At 39.4% G+C, this 23,073-nt stretch overlaps 1 protein-coding gene across 37 annotated transcripts in view; it reads right to left on the bottom strand.

The window, feature by feature from the left end:
- Positions 1 to 23,073, bottom strand: part of CIT (citron rho-interacting serine/threonine kinase) — a 70,442-nt gene that overhangs the window by 5,891 nt on the left and 41,478 nt on the right. For 11 of the 37 annotated variants that reach the window (XM_085556121.1, XM_085556124.1, XM_085556125.1 and 8 more), the window contains 21 exons: positions 22,536 to 22,733; positions 20,333 to 20,386; positions 13,012 to 13,209; positions 12,385 to 12,578; positions 11,738 to 11,873; positions 10,512 to 10,616; positions 9,712 to 9,852; positions 9,412 to 9,519; positions 8,561 to 8,678; positions 8,158 to 8,322; positions 7,024 to 7,161; positions 6,608 to 6,788; positions 6,319 to 6,410; positions 5,968 to 6,072; positions 4,936 to 5,105; positions 3,889 to 3,969; positions 3,529 to 3,664; positions 2,744 to 2,883; positions 1,827 to 1,919; positions 761 to 869; positions 524 to 652 (listed from right to left, as the gene is read on the bottom strand). In XM_085556121.1, the coding sequence (XP_085412247.1) occupies positions 524 to 652; positions 761 to 869; positions 1,827 to 1,919; positions 2,744 to 2,883; positions 3,529 to 3,664; positions 3,889 to 3,969; positions 4,936 to 5,105; positions 5,968 to 6,072; positions 6,319 to 6,410; positions 6,608 to 6,788; positions 7,024 to 7,161; positions 8,158 to 8,322; positions 8,561 to 8,678; positions 9,412 to 9,519; positions 9,712 to 9,852; positions 10,512 to 10,616; positions 11,738 to 11,873; positions 12,385 to 12,578; positions 13,012 to 13,209; positions 20,333 to 20,386; positions 22,536 to 22,733 (2,791 nt within the window). Of the gene's footprint in view, positions 1 to 523; positions 653 to 760; positions 870 to 1,826; positions 1,920 to 2,743; positions 2,884 to 3,528; positions 3,665 to 3,876; positions 3,970 to 4,935; positions 5,106 to 5,967; positions 6,073 to 6,318; positions 6,411 to 6,607; positions 6,789 to 7,023; positions 7,162 to 8,157; positions 8,323 to 8,560; positions 8,724 to 9,411; positions 9,520 to 9,711; positions 9,853 to 10,511; positions 10,617 to 11,737; positions 11,874 to 12,384; positions 12,579 to 13,011; positions 13,210 to 20,332; positions 20,387 to 22,535; positions 22,734 to 23,073 lie in introns of all 37 variants that reach the window. The other 26 variants (XM_015878246.3, XM_085556118.1, XM_085556119.1 and 23 more) reach the window with 7 other exon arrangements.

Below are 23,073 nucleotides of genomic sequence, written 5' to 3'. Positions count from 1 at the left end.
GCTGGTGGGTTTTTAAAGACTTCCTGTGCATCTCCATGACACTGTCCCTAAAGGGGCAATAAAAGCAGCTACAAGAAAACGTAACATACAAGACATTTTAAAAGTCTTTTCTATCAAGAATTCCAAAGTTTGAAAACCCCTTAACGTTTTACTAGGATAACCAAACACCTCTTTTATTTAACATCAACTACAGTTCCTCCTGTTTGGGCACAGAAGACTACCTGTGGTACCAAGCCACAGGTACAGAGAACTTCCACACTAGAAGTAGACTGATCAGAAGCAGTGCAGAAAACTGGATCAGGAGTAGATATTTTAGCACCAATTTTCTGTGTGTCTTCACTGTTTAAACCAGCAGCTGCAAGTCCTTCAGGTCTTTTAGATTCACTATTTCTAAGAAGTCTTTTGTTACCAGGCCCTAGGAAGTCAATTCTGTCCAGCTTTCTCTCTCAGCAGCACCTTTTGTTAGTTCCCACTTCAAGAACTGATGTAGTGCAACAACAGTACAACCATACAATATGCTTACCATGAAAACACAGCAGATACTCCTCCCTCTGCCCTGTTGGGTTCACTTGGATGATGCTGACTGGGAAACTGTTGGTGGATGCAGCAAACACAGCAGAGGCCAAAGTGTGGTCGTTTTTATCCAGGAACTCTGCAAAGAGAATGGAGAATAACAGGTTGATCAGCACACCAAATTTTTTTCCCCTGAAGCAGTACTCTGTGGAGCCATCTGGGGCGCTCCTTAGAAAATGGCTCCTACCCTCCAGTGTGTACTGCTTCATCTCAATTTCATAGAACTTGTTGGTTCCAATAATGATGCTGTAAGAGGTCAGATGGATACAGCTGCAAGGCTCTGAGGTTTCAATCTCCTGGAAAAGAGAAGGAATGTATAGACCAGTATTAGTTCCCCGTAATTGTATACAGATATTGCTTATTATTGAAGGTTACACAAGGGTTGCTCTGAAAGTAATGCCTCTGTATAGGAAACTGGTAATCACAGCCTGAACCTCTGATTAACCAACTGAGGCAAGTGTTGGGTCAGCTGTGGGAGTACAGGTGAAGGTGATTCAGCTGTGCTCCTGGAAGGGCTGGAGCTTGACTCCACCTCTCCTATACTTCATTTAAGGGCTGACCACCACAATGACAGCATCTCTTTTTGGAGATTGCTCCTTTGTGGAGTTCAGGTGACCAGCCTCAGCGTTTTCCATCTAGATTGAAGGCCTCAGGATTGGTGAGTTTCTCCTATAGATAACCTTTGGCTATCTATTATACCACCATTCTTCTATTATCTCCTACTTTCTTACCTTACAGCCTCCTACTTTATTAAGTTGCCCCACAATATCAGAGGTGGATACTGGTGGTATAGCAGTAGAGGCTGAAGCTTCTCACCTACATTCTGTTACATTTTGTTGCTGTTTGATAGATGGCAGCAGAGGGGCAGTCTGACAAGATAGCATCTGAAGCAAAGGTGTAGGACTGAATTCCTCCATGTGGACAAAATGGCATCTACTGACATTCATCGATGCTTGCTGAATGCTTGTGGAGACCAAACAGTGAAGTGAGCACAGCTGGGTCCAGTATCTCGTAAGTCTCAGTTTTGTTCTCTGTCTCTCAAAATAAGCCAACCCTCATTATGGGAAATTGTTCTGTGCTCTCACTTTACTCTTAGCACACAGCAATTTTCTATCACTTCTGCTGGCAAATAAATGTTCTTATGTTCTTATTCTTACACACAAAAAAATTTAAGATGTTTGCTCCAGAGCAACGCAGAGCCTTAGTGTAGTGTAGGAACTACTTTGGATACTGAAAGGAATTACTAAGCTTACCTTTCTGATACAGAACTTGCTCAAGCTCTCATTGTATCGCAGAACAACCACTTTGTTGGGCATGGCTGCACAGATGCAAAGGCCATTCTCAACCTGTAAGGAGGATTACAGCCATAGGTAAGGGTGATAATAAAGAAAATTCTAATGCTGAATGTGTGGAACAGATCCAAAGACCTTTTAACACAAGAAGAAATTTGCAGATATAAGCAAGTCCATTTTTAGTAAGGTAGTTATAGTGCAAAGCAGTGAAAGGATAACAAGCCTCTTCAGATTCTAAAAGGGATACAAATTTGAACTGTTCTATGATGTCTTTCATACTTAGAACAAATCAGAAGCTTTTCATTAAAATCAGTAAGAAACCGACATGAGTTAGGTTCAATTTTAACCCCTCAAACTGCTGCCTTAAAAATCGCTTTGAACTGAATGATGTTCACTGTTTGCTATCAGAGTACTGCGTGGAATTACTGTGGCTACATGTTCCACACTGACACTGGGAATTAGCATAAAGGTCAAGTGTTATCAAGTGACACAATAAGTAAATTCACTAGCTTGGAAACCATTCCATGACATTCAAGAACAGTGGATGGAATTCACTACCTATATATCTTAAAGCTGAAGCAAACTCTGAGCAGACAGCTATGCTGAGCTTTGATGTACTTCTTATTATACAGCAGTTTCGGTTATACTGTCATGTCATCCTGACTGAATTTATTCAAACTTGTAGTAGATTCTCCATCCCATCTCCAGTTCAGTCTCTCTTTTTCACCTATACTGCTCTTATTTGGAGAAAAAAAGATTTTAAACAAGAATACAGACCTTGGATTTGTTGCCAGTGAAATAAAGATGCTGATTTGATTAATATTAAACTCGGTAGAGGCAAAAGTGTGCTCTGGGAGCAGGAGGGAGTTGAGTCCTACCTTGCCAGCAGCAAAAAGATGACATCCTTTGACAGCCTCAAAAACGTTTGGTGAGATATCAGGCTGGGCCGGAAGGTGAGACTGCGCTAGAGACTGCTTCACCTTTTTTACATCAACGAGACACAAAGCCCTTTCTTCTCCTGCAGACAAAAATGGTCCCATTTTGTCAAGGGAAAACTCCTTGTTCCCTGCAAGTCTTTTCTGTTACCTAAGCAGCAGCTTATCATTACAGGCTGTTACTGTGGAAACAGTCACTATGTACCATGTAGAATTCATTTCATATTATTCCTATTAAAAGTGAAAAATAAAACTTAAAAAAACAAAACACCACCAAAAAAACCACCACAAATCAGGTAATAAATCCACTGGGAAAACAATACTCTCAGTGGGTTAATAGTGTTGCCTACGTCAAGTAGGTCACCACTAAAAGCAGCCTCATTAGTAAACAATCCAAAATTAACCAGAAAGTTTTCTTTTACCCTTTAGAAGGTCCCTAGGAGGAACTCTTCTGCGCCAACATAACTGGTAATGAGTTTCCAAGTGCTCCAATAAATGGTATTACAGGCCATGCCTGATTCCTCTTACATGAAAGTTTAACTAAGCCTTCAACTGCATACTCATTTATGAGAGAACATTAGACAGTATTGTGTTAGCTGCTGATACACCAGTTTTAAACAAATAAACACAATCCTGTAATTAATCTAAAGGAAAGCGTTTGGTACCTGCATAGCAGTAAATTTCCAAAGCAATTAGCAGAAGGTTGCAGCACAAATACAGCCCCCTACCTGCTATCATGAGTAGCTTCTCCAGATCCTTGATGAGGTGAATTTGGAACACAGCACCCACTCCAGGGATATGAGTTAAGGAATTCTTTAATACATTCAGGGCATAGAGACCTTCCTCTGCACCCACCAGTACAACCTATAATGACAGCAGAAAAAAAAAGACTTCATTGTATGAGGAGAACAAGGAATGCTCCGAGAACAAGTCTGGATGAGTGTTTACCAGAAGACAGAGTGAAAAGGACAAAAAAAAAAAAGCAAACCAACAACTAAGAACATAATTACACACACTGCTGTGAAGACACAGTTTTCATGAGTGAACTGTCCAGTATTCAGTAAGGTTCAACTGACCATTGTCATTACCTGGTCACTGAAGGGCATTGTGCAATTTATATCCAAACGGTCCTCACCCTCTAGCTTCAGCAGGGAGTTCCCAAGCAACTTCTGTAAACAGAAAGAACTTTCTTGTTATTGCTAAGTTAACCTTCCTCTGCTTCTCCAATTGTATTTTCACAATGCAAAATCATGATTTCAGACGGGATAAAAGTTTAGTATAGATTTTCTTTTCTGATAAAGCTAAATGATGCAGGGATTTCTCCTACAAAAGAATTAGCAAACTTTCAGCTGCCTGAAATGCAGTCAGAAACTGATCAGGATTAACCTAAACGTGTACCATTTATTGTTATCCTTATAGTTTCCAGTTCCCTCTATCTCCTGCAATAGAGCACTGATTTTTTATTTCTTCCAGAAGGATAAAGATGTCCAAATGTCAGTGAGAACATATATATTCCCAGAGATGAAAGAAATGTTAGCATGAGAGATGGTTTCCTCCTAATCCGATATTCATTACTTCCAGAGCCAACATTTTAATATGAAATGCCATAGAATCAAGTCTCCCTTCTTCAGAAAATAGATTTATCTGCACAGCAATGACAAAAGGCTACCCGAAGTCTTAACAGCTCTATTTAAGCTTTTATCCTTATTAGAGTAAAGCTAAAAGTAGAAAACAAACACATCTGCTACAAAACCAAAAGAAACCCCAGTTCTTTAGGAAAGACCTCTTTGTTTTTTCTTTCTTTCTTTCAAGGCTTGCTCATTCCATATGGTACATAGTAAGATAAGATTTAAGCCATGTTTTAAACTGCTCTTTCTTCCTTTACTGTATGCTGGAATTGCAGAGATGCAATTTTTGAGTCTTCTTACTGCACTCCCAAGCTTAAAGAAGGGTATTGTACTGTGAAGTACCAGTCTCACAATGAACTAGTTCCTGGTACTCACAGTGCGCGTCTTAAAGCAGAAATAAGAACTTACCTTCAGTTAAACCTCAGTATGTCAAATACCAAAAAATCATTTTTCAAAACTCTGCTCCCTCCCAGAATATTTATTATTAAATGAAACTTTTATACTCACAGCATCAGCCTCAGCTTTTTCTCTGGAAACTCTCCCACCTGCCACTATTGATTCCAGTGCTGAGACCCAGCGCTGTTTGTCAGGGAAGCTGGGTGCTAACAGGTAGAGTGTTCTACCAGGCCAGCAAGTGGTGTGTGGATGAGACTCCAATTTTAGGATATATGGCACATCTGAGATGTTGTATAGATAGAATAAGACTTAGATTAGATTTTGGCATATTGTCAAAGGACTTAAATCAACACCTTTCAGTGTTATTGGAGAGAAGTTGTATTTAGCATGAGGTATTAACACAGCAATTTATACAGAGGTTTCTCCTACAGGTCCTGCACAGGCTAATCTCCTAAAGCTAAATATTAGCTAGACATATACAATCCATGCATAAAATGCTGCCTCTAATAAGTAAGAATCATTTCTTGTCTTTTATTCATAAGGAATAACATTATGGGGGAAAAAAAAGTACAAGAACAGCCATTCAGCTAGTTTTTTCCTGTACTGTTTAAGAAGTATCTGTAAAAATTGGTTGTGGAAACCTTTGTTTTTAACAATCTGAAGCCTTTAATGTTGAAATCAAGACATACATAATCTTTTCATCCATTCTATTCAATACATACAAATTAAAACATTAACATTTTTTAATAATAAGAGACTGTATACACCCACAGTGTTTCTAAGTAAACTATTTTCTGGATAGAGCACAACAGTGACACACATTACAGAACGTCACACTTCATAACAAGTCTTGATCAAAGAAATGTAAAGTAAACCAAGTTTGCTTTTAAGTATGCTACAAAATGCTAATATTTACTTCCATTTGGCTTGATGATTATCTTATTCACAGTTCAATTACCATGACAGAAATAACTCCCTATGTGTAACCAAGTCTAACCAAACCTACTCACTTAATTCAGAGAGGTAAACTCAGAATTGCACAGTTACAGAATGAAAGATAAAGAGAGAAAAATCTGTTTAGCCAAACAGAATACCAACTGATGTCAAATCAGATGAAATCCATTTGACCTCACTGATTCTCACCTGTCTTTGCTGTATTGGTAAGTTCAGTAGCTCCTACAGCTCCATGAACAGTTACATCCCCATCAGGAAGGCAGAGCTCAAATTCTTCCAGAGGTCTCTGTCCGGCTGCAGAGAAAGATAGGGAGATAGATTAAGAAGGGACAAACAAGCAAACAGTGAGGAAAGTAACTGATAGCAAAATGAAGTGGATACAGGCTGGATATTTCACAGCTGGGTTGTGGTAACATACTAGCAAATAAAACCATTAAAAAAAAATAACAACACTGTCTTATGGCAGAACATTTAGCTAAATTAGGTAAGGCTACAGCAAGCAATCTTTAGGCCTTGTTCTTCCTAGAAATGCTAAGTTACCTTCTCTTGCTTCTGCATCATAAATGAGCACTTTTGTTCCTTCCAGGACAATATACTTCCTGTCCCAGCCCTGCTGCCCACGTTTGTTATTCCTGAAGAAAATAAGCACAAACCTATGTTGGATTTTCTACTCATATTAGGAACAAAACATGCAAATTTTAAATGAGATTTCATCAGTAGCAAGAAGTTGTAATGAACATATCCATTATCACATTGCAAGAGCCACGATAATATGGAACTGTCCCAAATGTTTCAGAACCTGGTATGGCATCAAGCATCACGTTTATACCTTGGCACCTTCATCCACCCTTCAAGACGTAGACTGCTGCTTGGCTCCTTCAGCTGCAGACCAGGAGAATTCATTTTATCCCGGCAGAATGCTTCAGAGAAATGCGTGGCATATTCTGCTGGCAGTCCACAAGTAGCTGGCAAGCAAGTTGAGCATTTTGGGTGACACATCACTTGGCATTCTGACAAAAAGACAGAGAAAAACTTATGTAAAATGATGAAAAAAAGCATTACAGTTGCCTCAAACTCCTAATGCACAAATCTACCTCAGGTGTTTTCTAAAGTAGAATGTTTGCCCAAGAATTTTCAGTCTTCATGCTTGGTCATTCATTCAACCTTCACTGCAAAGCAATTCTAGACAGCTGATGCTTCTTCATTCTCGTCACGTTACACTACAGGCACACACTCTGCTCTTACCAAGACATTTAGATGCCTGCCGTCCGAAGTGCACAGTATCCAGACACACTGCACATTTTGTTGCTCTCATATTTAGCCCCACATTAAAACGATGTGGGATATTATGATGCATTCGCTCTTTCAGGCGCCGGCTGTACTCTGGAAGGGACAAAAATCTATTCTTAGAATGCATATTGTGACAGCGATGAAAATTACAGTAGGTTTTGACATTTTAAAGCCAAGGTGACTGCATATTTCTATCCCTGATGAACAAGGACACTGCCTATTTTCCTTTGCAACCTGCAAATCTTAAGCTACTTCGGTAACTACCTTTTACAGTTGCACAGAATGTGCCACTTAAAAACAGACTGTAGAGCTGACATTGCTATTGTGGTGCAGCAAGAGTATGCCAAACAATCCAACCAAATTTCAAGTCTGCTCTTACCTTCAATTCTCAATGACGTGCTGGACTAATCACTATTTTGCTTACAGGCAAAAAACTCTCCAGTACCTATGCTGTTGTAATCAATACATCAAAGATCTTTTTCCTTCTTTTTGCCTTCACACTAGCCACCAGTGGCAGTATATCTCAAAGCATACCTAAAACAGAATCTGTTAGTGTTTCTATTCTGTATTTTTGGTTGATAATGGACAAAGTAAATCCTTCAAGGCACATTCTTTCACTGATAAACATCATTCTTTTCCCTGATCATTATATGCCACTGAGGGTATCTTCCTATGCCAGTGCTACCCATCTTTATAGCACACCAGCTACCTATGATGGCAATGACTTGGCAAATGAAGATCAGGAGGTATTAGTTTGAAGTCCCCTGTTTGACATTCATTGTTGAACACTAGTTAGCTAAGTATAAAAGAGCAGAACCCTTAACCTGTTCACTTTTCCTGATGACCCTGTCACCTCTATTCTCAAAGCTATGGAAGGGCATCACAGGTACTACAACTAATTGTAGTCAGAATACTGAGAAACAATATCTCCTTTTCTAGATAAGTGCATATCTGTATCTTTGAACTGGTATCTTCCTTTTATGCCTAACGAAATCTTCTCCTATTACCAACAGTAGTGAGAGGAAGAGAGAGGCAGATCACACCTAAATAGTTGAAAACATGCAACAGAGAAGTCTACCAAGAACCTACCCTCTGGTGTGGAGGTCTCCTTCCTGCGACTGGAGGGTGGAGCTAGCAGACTGATAGGGGTAGGCTGATGCTCTGGTGAGCGGACTATGGCAGACATGATGATCTGCTGCCTGGCCGTGGCTGGAGTGGAAGGATGTGGGTGGTCTGATATTTTCCGATGAGCAGCTACAGATGAGATAAATACCAATCATTAACATAACCAACATGAAGCACTAGCTCATAGCAGTGGTTCTATGTCAATGGCTACAACCAGCAGAAAAACATGTAGCCTTCCTGCATCTTCTCTGCAGTAGATGAGGATTTAAACAACACTTTACTGCTATAGTGACACACAATTAAAGGCATGTATTCAGACCAAAAAATGTGCGCCGCCTCCAGATTCACCTTTTCTGTTAACTCCTACCTTCCTCACGAGCAGATCTGAGCTCAATGCGTGTTTTCTGTAGAGCCTCCTCCAGCTCAGCAGAACGAGCTTTCTCCTTCTCCAGTGCCACTTTCAGCTCATTGTATTGCAGGGGAACCTGTGTGGGTAAAGAAGGGTCCTCTTTCCGCCGACTAAACAGGCCCTAGCAACAGAAACACACAGACAACTCCTAACTCCTAGTAAGAGATGGCTTAAACTAGGCAAAGTGAAACTAGCTAGTGGCAGTCCGGCCAGAGGGCCTAATGGTAATTCTGATATAAGTAAGGATGGATTTTTAGTTCATGTTGGCACTGGAGAGAAAATGTTGAGATATGGATTGATTTAAAAGGGGACATACGTTACCTGCTAGTACTCACATGCTGAATTTCCGAAAGCATCTAAACAGAGGATCTCAAAATATGTGGTTAAAATTAATTTAAATTACTCAATTTAAAATGACAGAACTGCTCATGACAACAATGTGACACAAGTCACATCACCTGACTAATCAATCCTCTGCTAAAAGACAGCCTCTTTAAGTACACAATATGTTCATATACACATACGTACTTACTGTTAAAAGGAAAAAAAACCAAGCATGGTTAAAGCTCTGTATTCCTACAACAACCTCACTGATGTGTAGCTATTGGGTTGGGAATAATAAAGTACTGGAAAGGCGACGTGAAAGACTTTCTGCCTAACAAAGCCTGTCCTTAGTGACTTGGAATGCTTAGATGACACATCTATGCTACACATAAAGAAAGATAAAACAGAAAATTTTGAAAACACAGCACATAGCTACATAGAAAGCCATCATTTGCTTCTATGACTCCCAAACCTCTTTCACCCACCTTTTTCTTTTTTGCTGGTTGGTCCATCTTTGCTTGCAGGAAATCAATGAGTTTGGTTTGTTGAGAAATAGTGCCCTCCATTTTCACTTTTTCGTGGGAATAGAGAACCTTTGAACCACACAAATATGTAAGAAATTTCATCTTAATAGCAGAAACAAACAACTCAATAGCAGAACAGAACTAAAAATACTGTATTGTATCATGTGACTCTGTAAAATACTGGATTAGGAAAAGAGTAATATCCCAAAACTCCACCTTAATCGGTGAGCAGAGTCCTGCCCACTGTTTCCCCACCCTCACCTGAATGTTTTCCAGCTGATATTCCAGATCACTTCTTTCAGTCTTCAGAAGATCTGCTCGATCTAGAGCCTCCTGCAGACCTTGAGTTAGGCGGAAGATGTGGTTCTTTTGCAGATCCATTTGCTGCTGCAGCTTTGCCTGCTGTTAATAGCAAAAAAGAGCAGTGTGTTTTTTTGTTGTTTTTTGTTGTTGTTTGTTGTCTTTTTTACAAAGAACTATTGTATGTTATTCTTTCTTTTTCATAATAAAAAAAAAGCATCTTTGTACATCTTAAAGCTACTTTAAAAGCTAAAGAATGGAGAGCTTTGAGAAGCTTCATCTGTGGTCTCCACCTACACACCCACAACACACTGGCTCCAGACTTGTTTATAAGCTATGGTCCTCTGCCTGGCGTAGGAATGCTGTGTCTGAGCAGAGACACTGCCTTGCAGATGTGACCTAGGACATGCCTTGTCATTCAAGCTTCTCTAACAATCATTGGGACACTGGCTGAACCCAATTACTATCACCAGACCTGCTTTGCTCCTCTTGTTCAAGTACTCTAGGACTGTGTCCACTGGCTGAAGAGTCCTTACTGTTAACTCTTGGCTTCCACCCCACCTTTCCCTGCACAGCAGTTCACTTTCACAACTGATGTGGCCACACATTTTGCAAAATTTTAAGTAAAAACAAAACTTCTATCTTCATAAATTCTCTAGTTAGGTATGAGAAAGATGGATGTGCAATCCTGCTATTGACACAGCTTTATCCAGTCCTCCCCACCACAGTGTGGAATCTTCTTCTTGAATTTACAAAGTTACCTCCTCCAGAAGCCTCTGCTTGAGCTCCCTTTCTGTCTCAAGCTTCTGTTGTAAACTGCGTGCATTCATCTCCAACATAGCATGCTTCTTCTCCAGGTCATTGAGCTAAGCAGGTGGGACAGATGATCAGGACAATGTAAACAGTGGTATAGTGTTCCACAGCCTTAAAAATTAACCTCAGCAAGCATGCACAGAAGAAAAATGATACAATTATCCCTTACTTACTATAAGGAGTTGAGAAGGAAAAAAATTGTCCTGCCGCTGTTCAAATGTAAACATCAAATCACTGACAGAACTCATTGTACACACCTGGTATCACAGACTGCCTTTTCCTTCAGCCGTTCTCAACACAGACGCAAGTACTGACTGTGAGACAAACAGCTATAGAGCAATGCCATAGAAAGGATCTGGGAGTACTGGACAGTAGGCTCAACATGAGCCTGCAGCACGCCCTGGCAGCCAAGAGGGCAAATGGTATTTTGGGGTCCATTAAACACAGTGCAGCCGGTCGGTTAAATGAGAGGATTATCCCATTACATTTAGCATTGGTGCAGCCTCATCTTGAGTACTGTGTGCAGTTCTGGGCTCTGCACAGCACTGAAAGGATATTAAGATACTTGAATGTGTCCAGAGGTCAGCAACAAAGCTAGTAAAAGGGCTAGAAGGCATGTCCTATGAGGACAGGCTGAGGACAAGCAGATTGTCCAATGTGAAGAAATGGTGGCCAAAAGGTGACTTCATTGCTCTCTGGAATGGAGAAAGAGGTTCCAGTCTCTTCTCCGTACTATCTGATGATAGAATGCAAGTGAATGGCCCAAAGCTGCACCGAGGGAGGTTTGGACTGTACATTAGGAAAAATTTCTTCACCATGTGGCTGGTCAAACACTGGAAATAGTGAGGTGGTTGATGCCCAATGCCTGTCAGCATTCAAAAGGCATGTGGAAAAGCCCTTAATAACATGCTTTAACTTGCAGATAGCCCTGAAGTAATCAGACAGTTGGACTAGATGTTCTTTGTAGGTCCCTTCAACTGAACTATTCTATTGTTCTAAAATTAAATTCTAGGTCTTTGGCTTGAAGCTAGAATTCTATCCTGTTGATCTCCAGTATTTAACCTCCTTTCGCATCTTGAAAAAGCTGCTCAGTATCACAGTTCTAGAAGTAATATCTCTATAAAAGAAAACTATTTCAGCTTGTAACGAAAGGGTAGGGTTGAAAGTTGCTTACCTTATCAGAAAGGCTCTCAGCTTTGAGTTTTTGTTCTTTTAGTGCTTGCTGGAGGGCTAGAATCTCTGCCTTGTGTTCTTTGACAGCTAGTTCTACCACCTGGCGAGATTCAGTAATACGCTGATCTGCTCTCACTCTGAATTAAAATGGAAGACAACGTTACCTAACACCCTTCTGGGTTTGACCTCTTACTAGCATGCAGTGGCATCAATAACTTTCAGAGGTTTGCCTCAAACTCAAGATGTTACTTTATAAAGCATGACTGTTTGTTGCAACACTTGTATTACATAACCCTGCCCCAATCCAGAAAAGCAGCCTGAGAATTTCAAGACTCTACAGTCACACTTTGGAGCAAGGACTAACTTTTCACATAATAAAGAAAAAAAAGATCAAGTCTGTTATAAAAAATTTCAGTGATAAATATCACACCCTCTTGAATCACTTACTTGCAGAAAAAAACCAAAAAACCAAAAGGAACAATATTACTGGTGAATGACTATTAACTAATACACCATTTTTAGAACTACTTCACAAGAATTTATATTTAGTTCCCACTCCCATATCCTATTCCAAATATATTTTTGTACTAGCTTCTATAGAGCATTTGCATACAAGCTAACATAAAAGGGGAGGAAGGGACAAAAGACCTGCTCTGTTTCTCGGTATCCAGCATCCTCTGCAACTCTCTGACACGACATTCAAACTGAGACTTCTCATCCCCTAGAACATTTCTCCATGCTTCCCACTGACGCTCTTTCTCCAGGAGTTCATCGTTCAGGGCCTCCAAGTCCATTACTTGCTCCTCCAGCATTGTACATGTTGTCTTCAAGGCCTCCATAGTCTAAAAATAAATCCTCCTATCAATTCTCACATCCCACATCAAGCACGCACTTTAAGCTTCAGCCTTACCATTTAACTTACGGTACATGCAAATTGGCAGCAAACATAAATGGGTTCTGATTTACCAGCTTATTTCCAACTTGTGATTGCCTTTAATGTCAGCTGTATCTCATTATGAAGATTTGAAATTGCCAAGGTCACAAAATTAAATAATTCTAAGTTATGATACCTTCAGAGTGCTAAATTTCTTTGCATAATAATACAAAGGGAAGAAACAAAAGTCTTGAATTCATTTAAGTACTCGAGGAAGGAAGGCTTAAGCAATAATTGGTCAAACTGCCCTACAGGCTGCTGGATTTAAAATAATTCGTAGCCTTTCCAATAACCACCTATCTATCATGGAGAGATTGTGATCCAGACTTATATAGTCTTACTTGTTTCTGACTGGTAAGCTGCATCTCTCGCTCAGTGATCTCTCGACGGAGATGGTCAACTTCACTTCGCAACTGGACAACCTCATCATTGGCCCCTGAGGCCTCATCAAGTTGTTTGGACAGGAAGAAATTCTGATTGTTCAGTTCTGCGTTGTCTTCACTGAGCTGGTTCAGTTGTTCTTCCAAATCTGTAATCACCTGGAAAGAAAGGTACATTAGATTACACATCAGCGAGTACAGTCTGTTTTGAAAAAGTGTTCTCTTCTCACAGAAACATTTACTGCCAAGCAAGAAGACCACTTGGCTTTTTTCTTTTTTTTTCCCCCTCTTTTTCAAATCTACACATGTGAAACACAATAATGAGTGTAGATTTGGTATAACATAACTTCTTTGAGAGAGAGCTGCCATATTCAAGGTTCTGTGCTGGGAGTCAAGAGTTCTGGTTGCATTCTCAAACCTGCTGCTGACTCAGTGTGCTTTTGCCAAACTACTTTTGGTTTTTTTTGCCTTAATTTCTCCTCCAGTGAAATGAGGCTGACACTTCTTACAGAGACTTTTGAGGTGTGATATTTAAGAAAACTGAACAAGAGGTGCAAAGAAGACATCTGGATGAATGCTCCTAGCAATCATTGGGATTACTATAAGCAGCACTGTATGTAGCCAGAAAAAGCAGAAAAACTGAGAAATATACTTCAAAGTAATATCAGCTTAGGAGATATGATGAAAAAAAATGTGGCAGCACAGCAGACTAATAGAAAAATCAGTGAAAAGCAGAAATTCAACAAGCACAATAGCTCTGCCTTTAATAAAGTGGAAGCATTCATTTCTTAAATCAGAATAGCATTGTACTACAATGCTTTAAACCACATTCTGCTTCAGTTTGAAGAACAGGAACAACAGTGGGTTCCTCTCAAAATTCTGTTTAATTTGTTATGAGTGAAAGGCCATCAGCAGCGGGTGGGTGAGTATTTGTACCTCCTAACTAAGAAAATGTCATCACAACAGAAGAGAAAGGATCCTCAGAATAACATTAACAAAAAAAACTTAAGAAACTAGAAAAGTTCTATACAATTAACATTCAACTATTAGAAATACATTCAAGAGGCATTTTTGCCTAGATGTCAAAGAAAGGTGAATAAAACACTTCATTAAATGGGAAAAATATAATACCTCAGAACACAGTTGGCCACATTCAAATGTAAATGTTCCAATTTCCTACACAAGTCAAGCAGGTAAATAAATAAAGCAGTAAAGTGTTGCACACATCTCTTCTCAGCTATCTGGAAAGATGACAACTAATTCTTTTTGAAGAACCTGTAAAGCAGGTATTGGCTGCTTCTTACCATACCCCTCCTAGATTTAAATTTGCAGTGTTTCATTTTTAAACAGGTGGCAGAAGAAGTCCCGCTGCCATCATTCCCTGCTGGGTGAAGGGGAGATTCCTGCAACCTGTATGTGTTGGGTCAAATCAAAGTGATTCATCCTCTAAAACACAACACTGCTGATAAAACTCTGATCATGTGGTTGTTCTTTGAGCTCTCCTGCTGCCCTGTTCAAAGCATGCATCTTATCTGCAATGCTTGAGACAAGTTTCCTAATAACTCAGACTGTATCATAAGGATACCTTAGTGCCAAATTGTTGTAGGGATACTTGTAAAAGTATTTATGTAAACAAAAAGGAACAGAAGAACACCTGCTTTTACAATGTTTTGCCCACCATTTCTACAAACAACACTGGCAGTTTCTACCAGCTGCCGGATCAGATAATGCCTTTCTTTTTTTTCTACCTTTATTTTGTTTTCTGCTTACTTAACCACACTAGTGAGTTTTAAGCAATCTGTTACAGACCTTTGGTTTCTTCCACTTTCATTTTATGTATTAATTCAAGTACTTTCTATGAAGTGTCTTATACTATATTTGAAATATGAGAGACCTGAGGGCTAAATCCAAAATTGATATGGTGGCATAAAGAGTTAGTACTTCAAACCGCATAATTCTCCTTTAAAAACTATATTTCAAGACAGCTGTATTCTTTAACAGCTAGAAGTTAAACTCCATTCACCCTTATTCTATGTTCTAAGATTTTGACTTCTTCCTCTGAATACCACCAAAATTAAATCAAACCGCCAAAGCAACTTGGCTTTGAATACAATATACAACCTATACAACATAATGGAGTTAGAATTTCTGTCATAACCTTCTGTTGGGCATTTTTTTCTTTTTCACAGGGAAAAGAGAAATATATTGACAATTGTTTTTTATTTCTACCTGCAGGTACATATAACCCAGCAGGGTTACAGAGTTCACAAGTGCCATAAAGCTGAAGGGGTGATCCATAACAGTGTTACAGGAAAATGAGACGATGTGTGATGAAAACACCTGTCCTGGAAACCAAAGCCAAACAACACATGATAGGGGATGTGACCTAAGGCATACATACATACAACCTATGCCAGAATCCCATACCTGAAAAAGAATTAATAGTTTTAGGCATTTTTCTTTTCAGTTAAGGAACTTCCCAGGCAAAACAAACAAACAAAAAAAACCCAAAACCTGAGCTATAGCAATGAAGTTATATTTGTAAATCTATATTTAAGGAAAGCCTGCACTGAAACACTACTATCGCTTTTTAAAATCCAATACATAATCACAAAACTCTTCAGATCTGAAGTTTATAAAACCACCAAACACTTGAAAGCTCAGGGGAGTAGTTCCAGGCAATCCAGGCAGCACTACCTGCACCATGCACCATCACCCACAAAGCCAATGTATCTTCATGTACGTCTACGTACATCTTCAACCCAGCAAATCCAGAGAACTGAGATAAAGTCTAACGTGACCACGCCAAGCTTGACAGACTGTTCTCTACATACCGCATCTGAGAACACAACTCACCATCTTCTCTATCTATATGAAGATATCTCATTTCAAATATTATAGGGTAACCCAAGCTTAAACTCCAGCAAAAATGATCATACTCCGCACAATTCCCTCCCAGCTGCACAGTATCAAAGGGGTAAAGTGTTTCTATGTTGTTATCATACACAATATTATCATACACAAAATTTAATCCATACTCTCCTTGCATCAAAACTACAGTCAAAATAACATGGAAAAGGAAAAAAGAAAAAGAAGCAGTTTTAGAATACTCCTAACTGCAGTTTGCAAGCTTCTCCAAAGCTGTGCTCAGTGCTTTCAGGAAGATGTCTCTGTTCTTAGATGCCACCAACAAATGCACAGGGATATTTTAGGATACTAGCCGGTTGCCTGCTTCAGAATGCTATCAGCCGCACGTTATTTGGTGTTTAACTCGGTTTTTATCACAACCTTCATTCAGAACTTACAAACTAATGCATAGTTTTACTCCATTCATTTCCAGTCCCCACCCCATCCCAATCTTTACCAGAAAGTTAGCTGTCAGAAGTCAATAGGAAAAAAACAAAAGCTATCTCACATCCCCAGGTTATCATGAGGAGCACATGAGAAATTACCACCTCACTTCCTTTTAGCTTATTACATGTGGATCCGAGAGATGAAGCTTTTCTAGCAGAGAAATACCAAACATTTTAATGGAGCAGAATATCAGGCCTCCTACTGACAACAGCTGAAGATGGATGCTGGTCCTGTATGTCCACCTATACGATGAATACATAACAACCAATCCCTCACTTTCCTTCCTCTGCATGATCAGACAACATCTGTGACTTGAAAAATACCTTACACTGAAATTGCAGTCTCCAAAAATTCATCATGGCATGGCTTGCAGGACACCGCTCCTGTTAGCAGCTGCAGGGCAGTGGAATATTTCACCGTCTGAGTTCCCTTCCTCCTCACATACGGTCTCCTGTAGACCCCCATCCTTGTGCTCAGAAGATAAGCTGCCACTCCAATCATGAGCTTCACTCTCAAATCACAGCAGTCATCCACAATATCACCGCAACACCCAAAAAATCTGTGACTTTCTGCCAAACTCCACCTTTGCCATAAAATGTTTCATGAAATGAAACAGCTCCTCCCAACCAACAGACAGTTGTAAATGCACATAGTCATGGGCATGTGCTTCTATTTTTTTGTTTGTTTGTTTTATAAATTTAACTAAGCCATGAAGAAGTTTTTGCCTGGGTATCAGCCTCTTCTCCCCCCTCCGTCCCCATAAAAATGGGAAATAAAGGTGGTGGTTCCACAGAATAACACTAATATTTTACTGAGCTGACTGTAAATATACTTTATGGGATACATTTTCTTCTAATTTTTTACAGAAATTACTGCCTTCTAACTGAATTATTTCTGAATGAAATTACTGAATGTTTTCTTCATGAAAGGATCCCATCATTAGTTAAATAGCTCAGTATCATTCTTGACTCCAAATGTGTTGATGAACCAACAAGAAGCAATAATTAAACTCCAGATGGAAATAACTGACAAAAGTGTAAATCTTCCTATTTAAGAAAATGCATTTTATTTCTAGAGTGCTTATTGCCAAGAAAATAACTTCTAAAACTCAAATGGATGGTGATATTTTTCACAGAGTAACTCTTGAAAGGTAGAGAACCAGTCCTTTCCCCCTCCATGGATTTGTGGCTGGATCTGGCATTACAACAAGATTACGATACGCCATCATTCTGTGTGTGTGGCCATGTTCACCTGTGAGTGTGTGTAGAGAAGGTACAACAAAATGCAATGTTTACTGTAATTATCTATCCTATCACTTACTGCACAATTGAGGTCTCTTTGGAAAAAGCAAAAGCCAGTATTTTCTTTTTGGCTCCAACAGTAAAAAAGACATGTTGCAAGATGAAACAATGCAGAGCTATCAGAGCAACAAAAATCACAAAGACAAAAGAAATTAAGACCAACAATACAACAACGATAAGATTTTAAACTGACAAATTGGAGAACCCAAAGTTGTATTGATTGCATCAGAAACCTCAGCAAAAGAAAGGACAAGAGCGCAGTCATGGTACAAGGAAAGCAGACGCACTTTGATGTGTCACTGTCCAACACAGATGAGGCTGAACCATCTGGAGAAAGCACCATAGCAAACATCCCTTGATTCCTCACTGTCCTATCATTTCTCTTAGTACTCATCAGTAAAAAGGATAGACAGATACAACTACTTACAGCACAGTAAAAGAAAGTTTCTATCCACGGTCAATTAAATTATACATACATTTTCCTGGGCTGGAAAGAGAATGTATGATGAGCATGTATTATTCACATAGGAATCATTTCACTGATTTGTTACTGATGAGGACGTCTGATGCACGATCTCATACCACTAAAAGACCTGCAATGCACAACACTTAAACATCCTTTTATGCATATCATTCAAAACTCTCAACGTTATTGTAACCTTTTAAAACCACAGAATCATGCAGGTTAGAAAAGACCAAGATCATTCATACCAACCATACATCTACCACCAATATTTCCCCACTAAACCATGTCCTTTAGCACTATATCTAAGCATTTCTTCAACACCACCAGGAACAGTGACTCTACCACCTCTCTGAACAGCTCTTTCCAGTGCCTGACTGCTCTTTCAGAGAAGAAATTGTTCCTAATATTCAACCTAAACCTCCCATGGAGCAACTTGAATCCATTTGCTCTTATCACTAGTTATGTAGGAGAAGAGGCCAACTCCCCCCCTCGCCACAACCTCCTTTCAAGGAGCTGTAGAGAGCAATAAGGTCACCCCTGAGCTTCCTCTTCTCCAGACTGAACAATCCCAGTTCGCTCAGTTGCTCTCCATCAGACTTGTGCTCCAGAAACCTCACATCTCTGGACACCCCACAGCTTCAATGTTTTTCTTGTAGTGAGGAGCCCAAAACTGAACACAGTACTTGAAGTGAGGTCTCAGCAGAGCTGAGTACAGGCGGACGATTACCTCCTGGTCCCAGTGACTACACTATTTCTTATATAAACCAGGATGCCGTTGGCCTTTTATCTACCTGAGCACACTACTGGCTCACGTTCAGCCAAGAACATGGGTCATGGGTCAGTCTTCACTGCTGGAGAATGTCTGCCACACTTACAAAGCCAAAATTCTACAACGAGATAACAGGTTACAACCTCTGGAAGGCAGCTTGCCATGCAGCAGAACACAATTGGTTTCTGCCTGCATGGAGATGACAAGTATTTTCACAGAAAGCCACCATTCTGAAAAAAGGCCAAGACAGAACAAACAACAGAAAAGATAGCTATGGGTGTAGAATGTGTGACAACACACAGGGCCAAAAGATCATTCAGCATAAGCAAAGTAGATGACAATAAACAAAGTTTATGTTGCAGAATTTGTTTTGGATGGAGATTAACACAATTTGCTCAGCCCTGCTTCCTCATTGCTTCACATCAGTATATTCTATGAATGAAATACAAGAATCCCCTTGCTCAGTGCTGAAAAGGAACTGTGCAAAACACAGTAACTCTTATATGGTATTTTTGAAATAGGAAAAGTTTGTTAGATACTTTGTCACCCAGCAAAAAATAACTAAACTTGAGGAAATGACTGGAAGTGGGGAAACAATCAAGATTAAAAAAGAAAAAAAACACCAAAAAACAGCAGTTAAGCCTTGTTTACAGAGCTATGTAAGGAAAAAAGGCCTACAAATATCAGCAGCCATTGTTGATCCAGAGGAATCAACATTTCTATACTTCACGTCATTGAAAGACTTGACTCCATCAAGTTTGAAGACAGTTCTGACTTGCAGGAACTCCTGTCAATAGACAAAGACCTTGAGATCTGCCCTGGATTGATGCAATGTGTAAAGAAACAAGTCAAGACCTCAAGTAATATAAAGTAGAAATTAAGATCCTCACATTCTTTCTGCTCTTTGAACAGATGACCACACATCACTGTATCATTTTGAATCGCGCACTTTGTCTCTTCAGTCTTTAAATTCTCCCTAAAACCCAAAGTAGCAAGAATGCATTTCCATCAGCTTTGGCCTAGATCTACAATGCAGCTCAGGATTTGGACAGGCAGATCTTTTCTTCTCCTTTTGAGTAGAAAACATCTTTACCTACAAACATGTTTGCAGCTGCTACACCATTCTTATTAGCTGCACTGCAATGAGATATTTTAATTTACTTTCTTCTCTAAAAAGAAGAATAGTGTCAATTTCACAAATGGAATAAAACCTCACAACCGAGGTTTACCTGAAGCCTAAAAAAAAAATCAAATCCAATCAGTTCAGCTCCTAACACCTTTAGGACAGAAGTCCGCATTGGGAACTAGTGTCATCAAGGAGTAAGTCAGTAAATTGTTTGCTTCCTTATCCTTAATTTCAAAATAATTCAATGATCTGTATTTAATACTCACTGTGCAGCTATTACGAAGGGCTTCAAATTTACGCTGGATTTCATCTCTATGTGCCTAAAGGAGGTAAGAAGTTAATCATCAATTTTTCGTACATGAGAATCAGAATCCAACAGCTGTTGCTAAACAAACTGTAGAATAATCTACCAGCAAGCAAAGTTTGGAAGGCAGATGCCGCACGCTACGAAAGCACTCTGTAGTGACAAAGAACTGATCAGCAAGAGTCTCATCCTGCTTAATCAAATGTTTCCAATTCTGAACTAAGAAAAACGCACAAATTCAAAAACTGAATTATATAAAACATTCCATCTTAAATGCTCACCAGATGACTTATTGATTCCATGTTAAGTCTGTACATTCTTGACATAAATTGGAGTTAGTTTTACTTCCATACTCAAATTAGTATTTCATACAACATAAATACCACATACAGTTTAATGTTTGCAAAGGAAAAACTGCAGTGAAGCATTATGCAAGCTACCCCAAACAGCACTGCCAATCTTGATGTCCTACCAACAAGCACCATTTAATCCTAAGCCTCTCTAAAAAGCGGTGATGAAACGCAATAATCAATTCTTTGGAAAACAGCATCCAAAGTATTGAAAAGTACATGCGCTTATTTTAAAGACAGCAGTATTGCATGCACCATTTTACCTCCTAATTTACAAGCAAAGCATGACAAAGCAAAAGTTCTTGTTTCAGCCTCATGGCCTCTCTCAAAATTCATTCAGACCATCAAACTGATTTAACCAGTGTAAAATGTCATATGCTATTTGGAACCTTAACCAACAAAAGGTTAGTGTGCTAGCTACTACTTTTCTTCATTCAAAGCATTTTTGTTACAGCTAAGAGGCTAAACAGGAAAAACTCTTTAGCAGAAGTCAAATTTGAGAGCTAATACATTATCTTACCACAACAGGCAACATGAAAAATAAAGTACATAGAAAAAATGCCACATCAAAAACACTCCAAGCCCATTGAACTGCACTATCTTACAACAGCTGGTTCAAAAGCCCTGCCATTTTACCATGTTAACTGAAGCAGTAACTGAGTGACACACAGGTCATATACATTCATCCTTTTTGCTGACAGCACAGGGTAAAGATATCAAGCACGTAATCATCACCCCGTTAGCAGTGATATTATGCAGCTATGCATAATTTTCAGCTGGCAGAGAACCATAACAATTTTGAGCAAAAAGAAACTGCTGCCACATTCCAATGAGTTATTCTTAAGCCTTGGTGTTGCTGCAGCTCCCATTCCCCCACCCAAAGCACCAAGCTAATACAAGCACCTAGCTCAGCAAATCCCTGCTATCCCTTCTAAAACATAGCAATGGCAGAAATATTCAGAATGACAGTTGTTTATCAGATGTTACTGGACAAAGAGAATGCACATTTTCAGCACTTCATAATAACTGGATTTGAGGGTCATTGAGGACTGCTCCTTCAGTGAGGGTTAAAAGTGGCAGACGAAGTAGCAGGTCACATATGTCTCCCTCCCCCCTACTGCCCTCAGAATCCTTTCTGAAGGAAATTCTTAGAATCAAGCAATGTGGAAGCATCTTTTTGTACTCAAGAGACTGCAACCTGCAGCATATAATTTAGAATTATCTTCCCAGAGAGGGGGAAGGAAAGGGGAAAGGGGGCAATTTAAATTTTCTTTCTTCTTTTATGTCACTCACACATGTCACCAGAGACTGCAAGATGCAAATAACAATTTTTAAATGAAATCAACACTGGAATAAAATTAGGGTGCTTAGCAACACTATTTGCCTAGTTTTTGTTGCTGTTGGTTTTCAAAACAAGTATAAAGCAGGTAAGCTTAGAGAAAGAAATCATCAGAACATTTCTGATCAAGTACCTTCAAGTTTGTGATAAATTATTTAAATAAGTAAATCAGAGAACAAAGCTCCTAGCAATGACAATTTCATATGTAGCTTTCACCTCATCACAGAAGTAATAATGTTCTTGCAAGGAGTCTTATCAGTTAGGGCACCACCGATAGAACTACCAGGAAGCGCACACAAGATGAATTTAATAGACAAAATTTGACATCTTAGACATAGCTGCCTCTATCAACTCAACACACAATTAGTGCCTTTTTCTGAAAAATAAAAGAAATAAAGAGTAAAAAAAACATATTTAAACTCATTTTAAAACACGGACCTGCTTAGTTCTAATCTAGTACCAATTTCAGGGCTCACCGTGAGAGCTTGAATCTCTTCCTCTGCCTCAGCTGTGGTCTCCTCTAGTTCAGTTTTGGCTTCACGGAGCTGATTCTCCAGGGCTGTCCGGGCAGCCTGCAGCCCAGTAATTTGAGATTCCCGCTCCTGGAGCGTCAGCTGCAATTCTGTCAACTGCCTTTTGAGTTCCAGCTTCTGTTCTTCATGCTCAAGACCAACCTGAAGGATGAAAAAGTAACGTCCAAACACAAGTTACTTACAAAGGAAAACACAGGCAATACAATCTGATTTCAAACCACACTTCAGGATGACGTTGCCATTTCTATCCCAAAGCCACATCTTTACAGATTGCTTAAGTGGCTGAGAAGTCAAGAATGCTGCTTTGTCTGCCTAAAAGCTACTCATTTGCTTAGGAAAAGATCAAAAGCATTTTGAAATGAAAAAAGAAAACAAGAATAGTTCCAGCTGTGACTCAAATATCACATACAACACGCTCATATAAAAAGCATTACAGTTGAAGTAGTTTGTGCTGACATTTCTTCACAGAAATTACTGCATA

Source organism: Coturnix japonica, chromosome 9, assembly GCF_054131305.1.
Source record: "Coturnix japonica strain WE chromosome 9, WE-NBRP24, whole genome shotgun sequence".
Classification (NCBI taxonomy): Eukaryota; Metazoa; Chordata; class Aves; order Galliformes; family Phasianidae; genus Coturnix; species Coturnix japonica.
The sequence above is the reverse complement of the archived record's forward strand: the minus strand, read 5'-3'. Positions and strand labels throughout refer to the sequence as shown.